The sequence below is a fragment of the Gossypium raimondii genome, chromosome 11, assembly GCF_025698545.1.
Source record: "Gossypium raimondii isolate GPD5lz chromosome 11, ASM2569854v1, whole genome shotgun sequence".
Taxonomy (NCBI): Eukaryota; Viridiplantae; Streptophyta; class Magnoliopsida; order Malvales; family Malvaceae; genus Gossypium; species Gossypium raimondii.
In genome coordinates this window covers 43085499-43102466 of record NC_068575.1, presented here as the reverse complement: position 1 = coordinate 43102466, position 16968 = coordinate 43085499, and the positions used below count along the sequence as shown (strand labels likewise).

The following is a 16968-nucleotide window of genomic DNA, read 5'->3' as shown; positions in this document are numbered from 1 at the left end:
CCTGAAACATGACTATTATTTAAAACGCACCAGGTTTAAAGGTTGGAAATCTGAAAAGGAAGAGTCTAAACTAGGACTTTCTCTTTGGATTTTGTTGTCAAAAACATTGGTTGAACCAAATGATAAGATGTCAAGTTGGTGACAAAGCTAAAATAAATAAGCGAGCAATGATCACTAGGCAATAGGAAGAGGTTTTCTCGAAGAAAAAAACCTTCTTTTGCACATGAGCCTTTGGTGCAACACCTTAGGCATGGTGTAAAGGACCAAAGAATTTCACATTCTGTATCCTTGAATTGTGATAGGAGTGGATGGAGAAAAAGCCATATATTTTTACCCTCGGGTTGCAGTGGGAGAATGATGGTACAAATTTTTACGTCCTAGTGGATTGAACTTTGAAGTTTACAGTAGGGGCAATCTAACTAAATGGAAATGCCAGCTGAGCGAAGGCGTTATGGCGCGTTAGTAATAAAACCTTAATAAATGTCGAGCAATGATAACTTAAGCGATAAAGAAAGATCGCTGTAAAAAAATTGACATTCTTCATTCATGCAAACATCATTCATACATACCTAGTTAGGAGTATTTGACTCATTCTGATCATGACATCCTAATCACTAGGCATGATTAGGTTCATAAAATGAATTATACAGGTCATGTTCCCCAGAGAACAAACCGGTAAAACACTAAGCCTTGTCTCCCTGAGCAACAGCGGAGTAGGTTGAGGATCGTAGATCTTATCTCCCTAAGCAATAGTTGAGTAGATCGAGAACGGCAAATCTTATCTTTCCAAGATAGTGGGAAGCAGATTTAAGCTACCAAGCCTTGTCTCCCTGAGCAGTAGCGGAGTAGGTTGAAGATTGTAGATCTTATCTCCCTAAGCAGTAGTGGAGAAGATTGAAAACAACAAATCTTATCTTTCCAAGATAGTGGGAAGCAGATTTAAGCCACCAAGCCTTGTCTCCCTGAGCAGCAGCGGAGTAGGTTGAAGATTGTAGATCTTATCTCCCTAAGTAGTAGTGGAAAAGATTGAAGACGACAAATCTTATCTTTCCAAGATAGTGGGAAGCAGATTTAAGCCACCAAGCCTTGTCTCCCGAGCGGCAATGAGTAGGTTGAAAATTGTAGATCTTATCTCCTAAGCAAAGAAGGGAGCGGATCGAAACGACAAATCATATCTTTCCAAGATAGTGGGAAGCAGATTTAAGCCACCAAGCCTTGTCTCTCTGAAGTTGCAGTGGAGCAGATTAAAACTTTAGATCTTATCTCTCTGAAGTTGCAGAGAGCAGATCGTATCTAGTCTTATCTCCCTGAAGTTGCAGTGAGGCAGACTGAAGATGGCAAATCTTATCTCCCTGAGGTTGCAGTGGAGCAGATTAAAGCCGACAATCCTATCTCCCTGAAGTTGCAGTGGAACAGATTAAAATCACAGATCTTATCTCTCTGAAGTTACAGAGAGCAGATCGCATCTAGTCTTATCTCCCTGAAGTTGCAATGGAGCAGACTAAGCAAGCAAGTCTTATCCTCCTGAAGTTGCAGTGAGGCAGATTGAAGATGGCAAATCTTGTCTCCCTGAAGTTGCAGTGGAGCATGTTAAAGCCGATAATCTTATCTTCCTAAAGTTGCAGTGGAGTGGATTAAAACCTTGGATCTTATCTCTCTGAAGTTGCAGAGAGCAGATCGCATCAAGTCTTATCTTCTTGAAGTTGCAGTGAGGCAGACTGAAGATGACAAATCTTATCTCCCTGAAGTTGCAGTGGAGCAGGTTAAAGCCGATAATCCTATCTTCCTGAAGTTGCAGTGGAGTGGATCAAAACCTTAGATCTTATCTCTCTGAAGTTGCAGAGAGCAGATCGCATCTAGTATTATCTCCCTGAAGTTGCAGTGGAGTAGACTAAGTAATCAAGTTTTATCCTCCTGAAGTTCTAGTGAGGCAGACTGAAGATGGCGAATCTTATCTCCCTGAAGTTGCAGTGGGGCATACTAAATAAACAAATCCTGTCTCCCTGAAGTTGCAGTGGAGCAGATTAAAACCACAGTTCTTATCTCTCTGAAGTTGTAGTAGAGTAGATCACATCGAGTCTTATCTCCCTGAAGTTGCAGTGGAGCAGACTCAAGAAAGCAAGTCTTATTCCCCTGAAATTGTAGTGGGGCATACTAAATAAACAAATCCTGTCTCCCTAAGTTGTAGTGGAGTGGATTAGAGTGATGGATTTTATCTCTCTGAAATTACAGTTAAGTAGATTAAAAGTTACGAGTCACCAATCCTATCTCTCCGACATTGCGGTGGAGTGGATTGAGACATCAATTCCTATACCTCTGAAGATGCAGCAAGATGGATATGGCTGCTTGAAAAAGAAGAGTACTAAGATCCAGCGTGACCGGGCAAAAATTGGCCATTTCTAAAGTCTTTGCTCCGTTCCTGTTACACGACAACGAGCAAAGAGGGGCAGCTGTAATACTCAATTTTAGCCCGGGCTCACATATGGAAACATAATCTTCGAGGATATGCAATCTTAGATATGATATGCATTCTTAGATATGATAAATGCAATCTTAGATATGATATGTAATCTTAGAAGATATGATTTTGTAATCTTAGAGATTTTATTTGTAGATATCCTTTAATCTTAGCCGTTGATGTAATTGATCTGTACCGTTGGATTTGGGGAGGCTCAAGTATAAATAGAGGCCTTTCCCTTAATTATAAAGGAGGAAAAGAGGGAATCAATAAAAAAAGGGAGAACGATTGGCAGTTTTTTAAAGGTGGCTTACTGTTTTTTTTTCTTTTTCGATTATTTTTTTACTTATTTACGATTTTAAAAAAGGGAGAAGGTGATACTGCTGCGAATTTTATTTATTTATTTTATTTAGCCCTAATAAAGTGACGCGTTTCAAAGGATGGAGATATTTTCCCATTCGAGCCCTATGGGTTATTCGCACATTTTTAATGTTTTACAATTAGTTTTTCTTATCTTTTTAGAATTAGCCCTTTAATTTGCTTTCAATTTCAATTTAGCCCCGCTGGAACGACGCCGTTTTAGAGGAGAGGAGAAAATTTCCCTTCCAGCCCCTCTATGTAATTCGCGTGTTCAATTTAATCCTTTGAGTTTTATTTATTTGTAGATTTTCCCCCAGATTTTTCATATTCAGTTCAATTTAGTTTTTTTTTCTCTTTTTAAAATTAATTAACTTCCATAATGTAATTATTTCTTTTATTTTTTTAATTAGTTTTTATTTATATATATTTGTTGTTTTTATTTATTTATTTATTTATTTTTTTAAAACAAATATTTTATATGTATGTATATTTATTTTTAATATTGTAATTATTATTTAATATTTATATATATATATATATATACTTTTATGTATCCATTTATCTTCCTATATATATGTATATTTTCTATAATGTAATTATTATTATCATTATTTTTATATGTACATGTGTATATATATTTTAACAAATGTTTTGTTTATATCCATATGGATATTTATTCTTTTTTTAAAAGGGCTCAAATATATATATTTTTAAATACCTATTTTATATTCTATATATATTTATCTATTTTTCTTTATATTCATAAATATTATGTATTGCATATATATATATATACGCTCCATAACCCAAAAATTTATTTGTAAATCATATGCATATTTTAATCTTCATAATTTCTATGTTCATATTATATATATTCTTTTCTTCATTTATTTGGTTGGCTTTCTTCCTTTCGTTATATAATTGAGTTTACATTTAATATTTTGCATGTCATGGATTATTGTTATCGATTTTTTTATTCATTTATTCATATTATTTCTATGCCATCGTAATATTTATTATTGCATTGTATATTTAATGTAGCATCACATCATTTTTCACTCGATTTCAAAATTTCAAAATTGAGATAATGCTTGTATTTAGGATTTTCAAGGAAATTGAGCTCTAACGTATTGGGTTCCGATTTTCTTCGTTAAATCTAACAATCGAGCATTTCTCTTTAATCAAAAAAATAAGAACTCGTTATTGGGAATTCAACACGTTGTGTCCTAACGTATTGGATGTGACGCATTGATTTCTCGAAATGAAGATTTTTTCTAAAAAATAATAAATGAAATATTCCGAGTTTGGGATTTTGGAGGAACTGTGCCCTAACGTATTGGGCCGCGATTTCTTAAATCTTGAATAAATGGACATTCTTTTAAATTTTCATTACACAAGTATTCTGACCTAATTCATTTTTGAGGAAATTAGAATGTCGTGCCCTAACGCATTGGGTGTGGCATTTTCTTTCTCTGAAATGATAAGGGTCTTAATACGTAACGTTTAAGAGTTTTTGCTAAGGATTATATTTTTCAAATTTTCGACATTAAGACATTAATTAATTAACTAGGTACCAATTTTTGGGCGTTACGAGGGTGCTAATCCTTCCTTGAACGTAACTGACTCCCGGATCCGTGTTTCTAAAACTCGTAGACCAAAGCCGTTTTTTTAGGTGATCCAATCACACTTTAATAAAAGATTGGTGGCGACTCCCAATATTCATTTTTTAAAGTCGACAACCTAAATTTTTTATTTTTCAAAAAAATGGTTTCGACAAACGGTACGTGAAATGAGTAGATAAAAAACCCTCCAACACTATTTAATGCATGTGTTCCCATACATAAGAGGGAAGGCTTGGGAGGAATGGGAAGTTTTTGCATCCAATCCCATTTAAGCTGAGTTTGGTGACCATTTGAATCGAGAAATCCAAAGGTACGTAAGTAGATGGGTGGATTGAAGAGGACGAGGAGCAATTCCAAATGAGGTTATCTTCACTATCATTAAAAATAGAATAAGGAATGGCTTTCATTGGTATTTAATCGTAATAAATCATTTGGGAAGCAATGAGGGACATTGTGAATTATTAATAAAAAGGTAAACCATACCTAAAGTTATTAAATTATTAGTAAATTTACGTTTTGGTTGTTTGACTTTAAAAAATTACAAAACGATTGAATTATTCGAGAGTTTTTATTTAAGTCAACAGGTTGTTAAAATAGCTACCATATGGCCTTCTTTGTCCTCACCACTTGCACCAATCAAAAGCTCTCATTTTCATTCTCTTCTACAATTCATCTTTTTTTTTTCTTCAGGAAACAACTTTGAACATCACGAATCTGTGAATCAAAATCCAAACAATTTTCTTCTCCAATCTCCGACACTGGCCGCTAGATTGACCTAGATCTAAGGTATGTTCTTCTACTTATCGTTGAGATATATGATCTTAACTCTTTCAAAATAAGCTAAAAGCAAATAGAAAAAAAAATCATTGCAATTAATTAAATTAATTAATTAACTTTATTTTCCATACCAAATAAAACCTAGAATTATTTTCTTCACTTCTTTACCCAAACAAATAGCACACAATGAATTTAATTAATTACAATAATTCATCTTTGTTTTTGGCTTAGCAGGAGGATTCGAGATTATATAATGAAAAGAAATTTAAGTTTCATTGACAATTATTAGTATGAGCTATTTGAGTATAATTTGGAAACATAAAATAAAAATTTAAAATTTAGAAGGAGATTAAATTAATTAATTTCAATATTATAGTAACAAATCAGTTGACATTAATAAAAATTTCAACAATTTATTTAATTGAGTTTGATGTTTTGCAATTTAAAATTTTAGGATTGAAAAAAAAGAATTTAGAATTTTCGACAATGGGGTAAACAAATACAATTTGACAAATTTTTAATACATTATTTTAGTTTTTACCACTCTTTCACTTTAATCTTTAATTTTTTAACCCGGATCAAGATATTAAAAAAGATCTTTTTCGGTGACCAAAATAAAAACGGGTGACAGAAATGAAAGTATAAACATTACATGGACATGATTTGGCATTAAGGATTTAACTCTTAATTGAGTAAAATGAAAGCGAGTGGCCAATTAAGGGATTTGCCCTTAAAATTAGAATAAAAGTGGTTGGAGGAAAGATTTTAACTCAAGTCACCCAAAAAAAATCATTCATATATTTTACCAACAAACCAAATGAAATACTAAATTAAGTAAAAGCATATTATTTTAAAGGCTTTTTCAAAAATTACATCCTAAAAGCACGTTTTTGCCCCCCCTTAAATCTTCTCAAAATTTTCTTTTAAATCAGCATAATCGGATTCAAATAATTTTAATTTTTATAAATTATAAATATATTTTATTGTGATTATAATTATTAGTTTTACTATTTAATAGAGCCGAAATGAGATTAAGCAAATTCAAATATTTTTTAAATTTTTAAAAGTTATAAATAATTTTTTAGTCTCAAGTATATTAGAAAACGAATCATATTGGTGCCATGTGTATTAAAAAAGAAAAATCATTTATCTCTTTTAATTTTATTAGTTAAAATAAACTTTGTGGGTGAGATACCTAAACAAATACCAAGATGAGTTACGGTTTCAGTTAAGTCCAAAAGAAAAATTTAGATGCTAAATGGGTATAAATTATTAAATTCAAGTACCTCCATGTATATTAACCCTTAATTATACACTAATATTAGTGTAAAATTCAAATAATTTCACACTTGCATACATTTTTGTATAATCCTCTCCGAGAATATATACTAATTGAGAGAGGGATGGATTAAGTCATTTGTAAACTTTTTGTTTTTGTTTTTTACATTAGAGCCTTCTCAGTATTTGTAAACTCTGTGCTTAGCCCCTTGTTTAGTTGTTTATCAAACTCATACCAACTTCAAACACTTAATCAGACAAGTAACCCTTGATGCAATATACTGCATATTTACAAAACGCAGATGGAAAAGGCCATGAATCGCGGTTCATAACCCCGACAGCTCAAAAGGTCATGATCCTTATCTATGATTCTACGAACAGATCGCCATAAACGAGTCGACCAATGCGTTCGCAAACTCAGGGTCATTGATATGATAAGGATACATCTTTACCTATAAGTAGACACAATTTTCTAGCTTCATAAGGAAAAATTGTGATGCAACAACATGCATGATATATATAATGAACCACAATTTAGTCCCCTGTCTATCTTCGTTTATCTGAATCAGTCTCTGTAGTTCATTTAAAAGAGTACCAGTAGCCTCAGGATCATAGAAGGGCTTTCCTGAAGCATCCAATGCTGAAACACCCTTTAATTTGTGGCAGGCAAACACAGATCTTTGTTGAAGATTGTTCAGTTTATCTGCTATAAAGCCTGCAAATTTTTTGTTCTCGTCGACTGTTGTTCGCATGAGCGATATCTTCAATCACCCATCATTAACACGTACAAAACACATTAGGCAACAACAAACATGGACAATGCTAAAAAAGGTGGTATAAAGACTCATCATGATCACCTGAGCATTGTGGATGTGAATATTCCTTTGCTGAAAATTAGTAGGTACGGTATGTTTAAGTCCAAAGGTCACCATATCTAAGGCTCTGACACTGAGGACGAAAGGGATCTTCTTCTCTATAATAACATCGAAACAAGAGCTGTCACAAGGCACCACACCCCCAACTACATAATCTGCAACCTCTGTAGTTGTAATGTCCAAAACTCCCTAACACATGTGAAAAGAATTCACATTTTCAATGAAGATTTTTGGAAGCAAATAAATGATAGAGAAAGATATATAATATACCTGTATATACCCTTCTCTAACCAGTGATTCCATAGCCTTTCCACCTACACCAGTGGCATGGAAAATGAGGGTTTCATAACCCTCCTTTTTTAACCTTTCATTCACGACATTAACACACGGTGTTGTGACCCCATACATGGTTATACCCACTGTTCCTTTTTTACCTTCATTACAAGACTCTTGGAACCTCTCAAGCCTTCCAATCACCATACCAGCGAAAGCAGCTCCAGCATTTGATAACACTACTCTGCTAACATTGTTGATCACACAGATATCCACGATTGATGGAAACAATACCAAATCTGATGTTTTAACGTAAGGTTCAATTTGGCCACTAGCTATAGTAGATACGATGATTTTCGGCACACCAAGAGGGAGAGACCTGAAAGGTGTTGATAACAAAGATGTGCCACCAGTGCCTCCAAGGCCAATAAGCTCCAGCAACAACACCATCAGCCTGAGCTTTCTTAATAAAATGTTGGAGGGCTTTGCTCATAACACCAACAGCTTTACCTCTATCATCTGGAAGCACAATGGGGTTTTGGCCAACTGATTCAGAATAGCATAGAAGAAGTTCAGGCCACATCTTTACAAAATTAGATAGAGCTGTATATTGGAGGGATGGGCCGTACTCAAGTTCAGGCCATGCCCTTTTTTGAGTTGGGTTGATCCGGTCCATTAACCCCTTTTACTGTTTACAATAAAATAAAATATTTTTATTATTAAATTTAAATTTAAAAAATATTTATAATTATCTAAATCGCATTAAGGTTTTTTTACAAAATAAGTTTTTTTTTTTAAATATTTATAATTATCTAAATCGTATTTTGAACTAAATTATAATTAAGCTGGCTTGAAACAATAACACTGGGCGGGTTGGGTTTACTAAGTCTGACAGGTTACCTAACTCTTCAACGATTTTAAATCTGAATTCTTTTTCTGCAACTGGATTTTAATAGAAATAAATTGGATCATATTTCATCATATTTTATTTTTTTTGAGAAATTTATTTTTTAATCATAATTTAGTTCAAAATGGATTAAAATAAAAAAATTTTATAAGGGTCGAAATGAATATTTTTATTGTTTCTACTTCACAATCTTCAAATTGTTTGACATATAACATAAATGTTTCTTGATTTTAAGATCACTTTTCATATAACATAAACAATTGCATTAATTTTTGTTTGTTACTGTTTTGTTGCTAGTTACAAGACAAAAATAATTAAAAGAGTAAAGTAATAAAAATGTGCACGAGAGTTCATTACGTAACTCGAACCGCTTTATTTATCGTGAGAGTCTTGTCTAAAAAGTAATCCACTAAGATTCAATAATATAAGTAGTAGTGATTTAAGTTCAACTCACTCATAAAGTTAAACCTTACTCCTATACATGACAATTGTTTATTTACCTAGTACTTTGCACTTACAACAAGTTCATCTTAATGAAACAAATAAGTACTCTCTTAATTCGTACATAAACAAATAAACTTCTTTAAAATAGGGAATCGTAGACTAGTACTTCCCTAGATAGTATGATCAAAAGACACCCATCAAAATTATACTTCAATTGATCTTTAATAAGGTTTGAAATAACATCTGAACTTACGTAAAAAGGTCTCTTTAAATATGATAACTAGATCATGCTAAAACACTTGGAAACAACCCTGGTTTGTTTGAAAAACTCCATTAATTAAAAAGGCAATCGCAATCTGATATATTATTATTTAAAATCCTCAAAGAAAGATAAAAGGTTATTAATATGCTAACAAATATGACAAGTTGTATATGGTCCGTGTCGAAACTATTCTTTATCGACTTTTATTTTAAAAAACGAAAAATAGGAGTCGCCACCAATCCCTTTTTTATGATGTGTGATCGGGTCACCTCGTAAATTGGTCGCTTTAATAAACGGTTTGCTTTACTAAAACAAAGATTTTTCGTCTACAAAATTCACGAAACGGGTTCGAGAGTCGGTTATGCGCGAGGAAAGATTATCAGCCTCGCAACGCCTGAAATTGGTACATAGTTGATTAATTAAAGCCTTAAATGCCGAAAATTAAAAATTTGAAGAGATTAAAAATACGATCTTTTATTAAAACATCACTAAATTAATTTTTATGAAAAATGACTTATTTCAAGTTAGTCGAGAAGAAAGGATATCATGTCCCGTAAGTTAAGACGCAATGCCTTAAACCCTCGTAAACGAGAATAAGCACTAAAATTTTTATTTTTATTTACTTTGAAATAGTTTTAGAAGGGAACCATATTCCGTAAGTTAGGAACACGACTTTTCTAATTCCAAAACCCTTTTTTATGCATCGCGCGGAAAAAACGAACATAACAGTTGAAGCGATATGCATTTTACTTATCCGGGCATAATTCAAAAATAGATAAAGATTTAAATATAATAAGTGGTATAATGATGATAAAGTGATGTGGATAGGACATTTATATTAGAATAGTAAATAAGGAGTAAATGGATAAATACCATGGTAGTAGTAAAGTGAAAACGGCAATGAAAAGAAAATCACAACATATTTAAAAGAAAGGGATAATAGGTTGATGAATAGATGAAACAAATAACATTAAATTGAAGCATTTAAAGAGCAAAAGAACCAATAAATAAATAAAATAAGATTACATTTAAACATTTAAAGGATAACAGAATAATGAGCAAACAAATAAATAAATAAATTTAGGTATTAAAGAGAATAATAAATATATAAAACAAATATAAATAATATTAACTTTAGGTATTAATGTACAAATAACGAAATTAATCGCTGAATTATTAAAGGCTGGCAGAGAGAATAATTGCATGATTCTTGGGAGGAGCTCTTAGGAGAGCTAATGGTAGAACAACATGATTTGGCAACAACGGAGCTATATCTTCTCTTACCCAATTTACCCATCAAATTAATGCCTGGAATGGATACTTGAATGTGATGTATTAGCTATTGTATTTTCAGATATTCCAATAATAATTGAATTATTATATGAAATGGATTCAGAGCAAATGCAGATATTAATTTTTGGATTATTCAAATAAATTTAATACAAATTTGAATCCATTTGCACCCACATGGATGATATCCATTGATTTTGACTGCAGATTTTTTACTTTACAGAAAATGAGCACTTAAATTAATATGATTTTATCAAAGACTATAGGAAATGTTACAAGCAAATACAGACAAGATCCAACTTACCTAACCTTTATCACCAACCATTACAAAATGCGTATAAATTTCTCTGTTCTTTTATACTAATCATTTAATTGCTTTGCAACACCTGCATAAAGCTCCAATGGCACGCATGCTTTGGTTACGTATAGGGAATTGCAGAAATTTGAACCCATAATCTTACTATTATATGCATTGCTCTATAAATTTTCCTTGATTTCAGAGTATCTGGAAAGCGATGTTTATTTTTTTTTTATTGAATTGAAAAAAGGATACATATGGCATGAGACATGGTGTGGGCACAATCTCCTTTTTAAGGATACTGTAATTGGTTTCTTGTCAACTACAACAAAGACAGAGTTGGAGAATTGAAGACATATTGTGTTCAAGCTTCCAAGCTTTTGGACAATTGAACTACATAAAGCTATCTGTAAGGATATTTTGTCTCAAGCTCCCCTGCAGTTGTTAGCTCATGATTGCTTGCTATGGGGTATTCAAGCACCCTTTGAAATTTGTTCTGATTTTTGGGTGATGAGGCAGCTGATGATGCTTTGAATTTGATGCTCAAACTTGAATTTCTTTTCCTGCAAAAGTGTATATTTTGGGAAACATACATTTGTAGAAAATTTTCTCAGGGTGGTTTCAGATGTGTGCCATGTTTTTAGCAAGCAAAGCAAAAATTGTGCAGTTTTTAAATATATGTCTGATCAATTACGATATAGAATTCAATCAGCATAGCAGACGAAGAAGAATTAAACAGAACCAGACAAAACCCGTAACATATGGGGGACTAAGAACTTGTGGATGATGAAATTCAAACTTAAACCTCTTCTGTTGTCAACTGTACTAAAACCTCATTAACATAGCGTGAAGAAACAAATAACTACATTGATCTACATTATCTGGATCAACAGCTCTGAACTTTAGGCATTGAAAGAAAGGAGAGGAAAAATGGAATTGATTCTCAAAATTGGTGATAGTCACTTTCAGGAATAAATTGGGGAATAGAATGCCATCTCTTACAGTGATTAAAGCCTCCAATTAAATTATGGGGAAAAAGGCAAACATCACTATGCACCACATCATTATCCCTAAATCAAATAGATTTTGTGGCCCCTTCGGAGCTATCTTTTCAAAAAGTCTTAAACCTAATTTTTTTCTTCTCCTGAAATAATTAATTAAGTTAATATGAATAAGGGGTTGGAGAAGATAACCATAAGCTTTTATGGTCTATGATTGTTTTGGATTTACCAATAGAATTGAATTCGTGATGATTTAATTAAATAAATTATTAAAATTATTGAACATTAGATAAATTAATTTAATTGATTCAATTGATTTTTGATCTAATTCATATTGATTCACAAGTTAAATGGTCTAATCTTTTATACCAAATCGATACCTCAATCAATTGAGCTGGTAATTAACATTGTTATTTTAAAATTAAAAATAGATAACTCAGTTGGTATTCACATTGTTACTAGTGCAAAAAATATGAGTTCAAGCATGTTAAAACACATTTATCCTCTTATTCAAAACTGAGAGAGATTATAAGTGTTTAATTTAATTCCATGCAATTTGAATTATTAAAGTGATCTTTTCACATTTTATATAGTTTTTAAATAAAAAATTAAAATTAACATATCCAGAGAGTTTGAACCTGTGTTTAATAGATTTACAAACAAGTTTTTACCATTGTACCAATAATAATACTTAAGTAAACTTTTAAAAATTAACTTTTAACATAAAATGTTTTCTCTCAACATGTGTATATAGATAATATTACCGATTGAGTTAGTGTCACAAATTAACTCGACACTAACTCACAGTTGATGACTACACCATAGTAAACAATTGTAGTGCATTTAATATTGTTAATATGGTGTATTTATGTGTTTGAATTTCATTTTACTTATAATTTAATCTAATTTTATTTTAATATCGTATATATTTCATATGTTATTATGATAAATTAGTTTCAAATCATACGCTCCATTACTCATTGTATGATATTCTTAAACACATTTTAAATTCGTGATTTTCACATGCACGTATGGATGATAGAATTTCTTATTAATAATGGTGTTCATTGAATTAGTGTCACCACTTACTTTTTATTTTAATATTAAACATATTTCATATATTATTATAATTAATTATTTTCAAATTATATATATTCATATTATTTTTAAACACACATTTATTTATATATTAAGTACTAGAAATAAAAGAAACAAAAAAAATGGAAAAAACACTTACTCGTATTTGTTAACAAAAATGATGGTAGTTACCAGTTCCTCCATTCTCGTTGTACCACTGTACAGCATACCATAACCAGGCTATTAGCGTTTTTTTTAACAGATAAAAAGGAAAACAGTCCAGTAAATAGCCATTTTCCTATTTTTGGTGGTTAAACTTTTCTAAAAAGAAAACTCTATTTTTCAAGCTTGGCTATGAAGAACAATAGACAGAGACTCTTCTCGGCGAAACCTCAACTGTTTAGCAATAAAGTCTTCGATCGCTCGTTGAAACTCTTCATTGCTCAAATCGTCTTCAGGAAATAATTTTTCGTCCATGTTTTCAATTTTTCGGCACTTCTTCTCGCTCTCCGATCGTCGTAGTTCCTTTTTCACTTTCTCCCTTTCCAACTTCTCCGATTTACTTCTCCTATACACTCTCGGATTATCGGCTTCAAAGTCAGAGTCTGACTCTGGCTCCGGTTCTGGTTCCATGTCTTCGCACTCGCGAGTAGATGTGTTCACTTCAGAGATGATCTCCTTATCTTGATACACAATCTCTTCTTGAGACACCGATTTGGAGTGAGTGTCTGCGGTCTTGATGATTTCCTCGCAGACTTTGGAATCGGCATTGCGAACGGCGGAGAAGATACCGGACTTAGCAATTAGAGTGATGATGATGACGTTACAGATGAGGAAAACAAAGAACGGACTGGCGATGATGCCGCCGAGTTTCAATACAAACTCGCCGGAGATTTTGACGGCAAAAGGCACGCGCTCGGCAGTCCACGCCAAAAACAGCAAAGCCGAAAGCACTTCAAAAATACGAAACACCTTTGCTATGCTTCGAAGACGATTGTATTTCCTCATCGCCTTAACTTTCTCTGTTTTCACGTTATGGAAATAAAAGGAATCCATAACAGCAACGTTTCCGAGGCATTCAACGGTGAAAAACCGATAGGAATTTGGAAAGTTTCAAAAGTTTCGTTTGGTTCTGTGGAAACTGGTTTTTAACTTCACGGGAAAATAAATGTCGGATTTGAAAAAGGATGGAGAGAGGGGGTACGGTTTTGGAGTTGCAGAGTAAGAGCATTGAGGTTTTTCCTTCTTTTCAATCGTAGGGTAATTGCTATTATATAGACCGATGAAATTATTTTTATTTTATTTTTAATAAAAATTTTGTTAATGGACGTCAATTTTGGGCAATTTTTTAAAGTTTAAGTACTACAAATATAAATATAAGTATATATCTATTTAATTATATTATAAAACATACGAAAAACTGAACAAAAGGCCAACTAATTAGTAATTACTATTATTTACAGTGCATTACAATTCATAAAAAGATTATTAATGACTAGATTTGGTTAAAAAAGTATAATAATATATTATAAAAATTGATATAAAATAAATGAGAATTTAATTAAAAATATGTTAAGATATTAAAATTTACGGGGTCTTTATTATGTGTATTTTTCTAGATTATGCATAGAAAATAAAATGACAACTTAAATATAAAATAACAAATGTTCGGTTTTTTATAAAAGAAATTAATGTTTTGTAATTTTTCAATTAAGTTGAGACTCAGATTAATGAACGACCAATTTAGACATAATCTATACGAATATTTAAAACTCAGTTATGAGTTTACTAAAAAAAACATTATACTTTACAAAAGGTAAATATAATACATACATATGATATGATTCGAACTCAAAACATTATAAACTTTACTTTTTCTCTTTTGATATAATGCCTAAAACTACTCACAATCTCTTTCCAACCTTTAATTAAGAGGACAAATGCACTTTAACACGCTCGAACTCACATCCTCCTATATTGACAACAAAATCAATACCAACTAAACCAGCATAAAATCTATTCTCTTAAATTTACAATCTCAGCAAAAAACCATGTTTCATATTTATATTCTTTTTATAAATTTATTAAATAATTATTTTTACCAACATGGTCTGTAATAATTGTATAATATATGTTGTAATTTATTATTAAATACTACTATAAATAATAGGAGAGTTAAGTGAAACTTTTTCAACTTTGTAAAAAAAAATTAACAGGGCTTAAAACACTTTCGAACAAAATCATTTTAATAATATAATAGGTTTTCAACTTTTTAAATAATACAATATTTTTAAGATTTGATTTATAGCTAGATTACATGCCACAATGTGTTTATAAAAAATATATTAAAATAAAGTTGAAAAGGTAAAGATTATAACATGTTAAATTTAGACTTATAATTCTTTATACGTGTGAATTTTTTAAATTTATCAAAATATAAAAAAAATCAATATCTTTAAAATAATATTTTATTACTTTATAAATAGAATGATTTTTTGGTAAATTTACATCTAAGTTTAGATCGATTAGTTGATGACACTATCTCAATTAACTTTTTAAATATTTATATATATACTTAAATTTAATGCATCAAAGATAAGCCTAGAGAGAGGATTTATTGAGATTAGCCTCTCTCTAGGCTTTTGTATTCTGTGATTTAAGTTGATATTTAGGTAAAATTCATCATAAGTTAATTTTTTAATTTAAAATTTGATGTCTTAAAAAATGCTAAAAGTATTTTTTTTTTTAGTTTTCAATTTAAAAATTAATTTAATCATTGGGTAATATTTTATCAAAATTTACTTACTATAGATTTTTCGTAATAATTTACTTTTAATATTGATATAATTGTATTGATGTAAAATTTTAATGAAAAATAGTAGCTATCCTTTACAAAAATACCAATGATGATAACAAATGAATTAGATTAAGATTTGTCTTATACAAGGATTAAGATTTATAAATAAAAATTAGCAATAAAACTTTTTAAATACAAAATTAAATTTGAAATTTCATTCAAATATGACTTAAAATTTATATTAGTACATGGAGAATCAAAGCTTTACTTGGAGTTATGATTTATATGTAAAATCTTTGGTTGAGTTGGTATCATGAGTTAATTGGAATACTCACTTAGTTGGAAAATGATTAAAACAATTCTTTTACAAAATAAAAATATGTCATACCAAAACGAGTCGATTAATTCGTCCAAATTTCATACCAACCTTCCGGATCATAATATGCTATATAGAATGTTTATGTTAAATCTCATTATCAAATTTTATATTCTAACACTGTCCAATACATTATAACATGCTATTATTACATATATCATGCATAACAAATAAAATCGAGTCTAAGTCGAGCTTACGAAAGCTCTAAAATTGACCTGGAAACAAACAGGGATCAAAATGTATCATTTTCAATAGATAAAGGTAATTATGCAAAACAGGGGTCACATGGTCGTGTGTCCAGGACGTGTAACAAACTGAGGTCGATTGAAACTTAAATGACCAAATCTACAGTACTCACACAGGTGTGCATCCAGCTCGTGTGAGAATCAGGAACTGTGTGGGTTCAATGTTTCCTAATTTCCAATGGACACACGACCGTGTCTATAATATGTCATTCTGTGCCTATCTTGTGTAAGACAAACCAAATGCTCAAATTATACATATAAAGCCATTCAATCCTGCACAAAAGCATTCCAAAAACATGTCTAAATATTCATTCAAACAATATGCCACAATTGACACCTCAAACACAAAGATTACATAAAACTTTACAAGTCTTCCACATCATTCGAACAAAACATTTAACAAAACTTAAACACCTATCATATAGTCATCAAGCACAAGTATTATGTGCACATCATAACCATTAACATCCAAATGATACTTGTAATAGCCCATTTTTGCCCGGCCCATTCAAAATAAGACCAACCCAAAATCATTTGCACAGCCCAAATTAAATACAATTAAACCCAATAAAACTTGGGCCAAGCTTAACCCAATTATAGGGCCCAATTGGCCTAAAGGTACAGAAAC

General features: G+C 31.2%; 1 protein-coding gene and 1 pseudogene across 1 annotated transcript; both read right to left on the bottom strand.

Annotated features, from left to right (window-relative positions):
- Positions 1-6744: 6744 nt before the first annotated feature.
- Positions 6745-8226, bottom strand: LOC105801044 (toMV susceptible protein tm-1(GCR26)-like; annotated as a pseudogene).
- Positions 8227-13264: 5038 nt separating this feature from the next.
- LOC105803782 (hypothetical protein) lies at positions 13265-13930 on the bottom strand. The gene has a single exon (XM_012636181.2). The coding sequence runs from the start codon at positions 13928-13930 to the stop codon at positions 13265-13267; it is 666 nt and encodes a 221-aa protein (XP_012491635.2).
- Positions 13931-16968: the final 3038 nt, after the last annotated feature.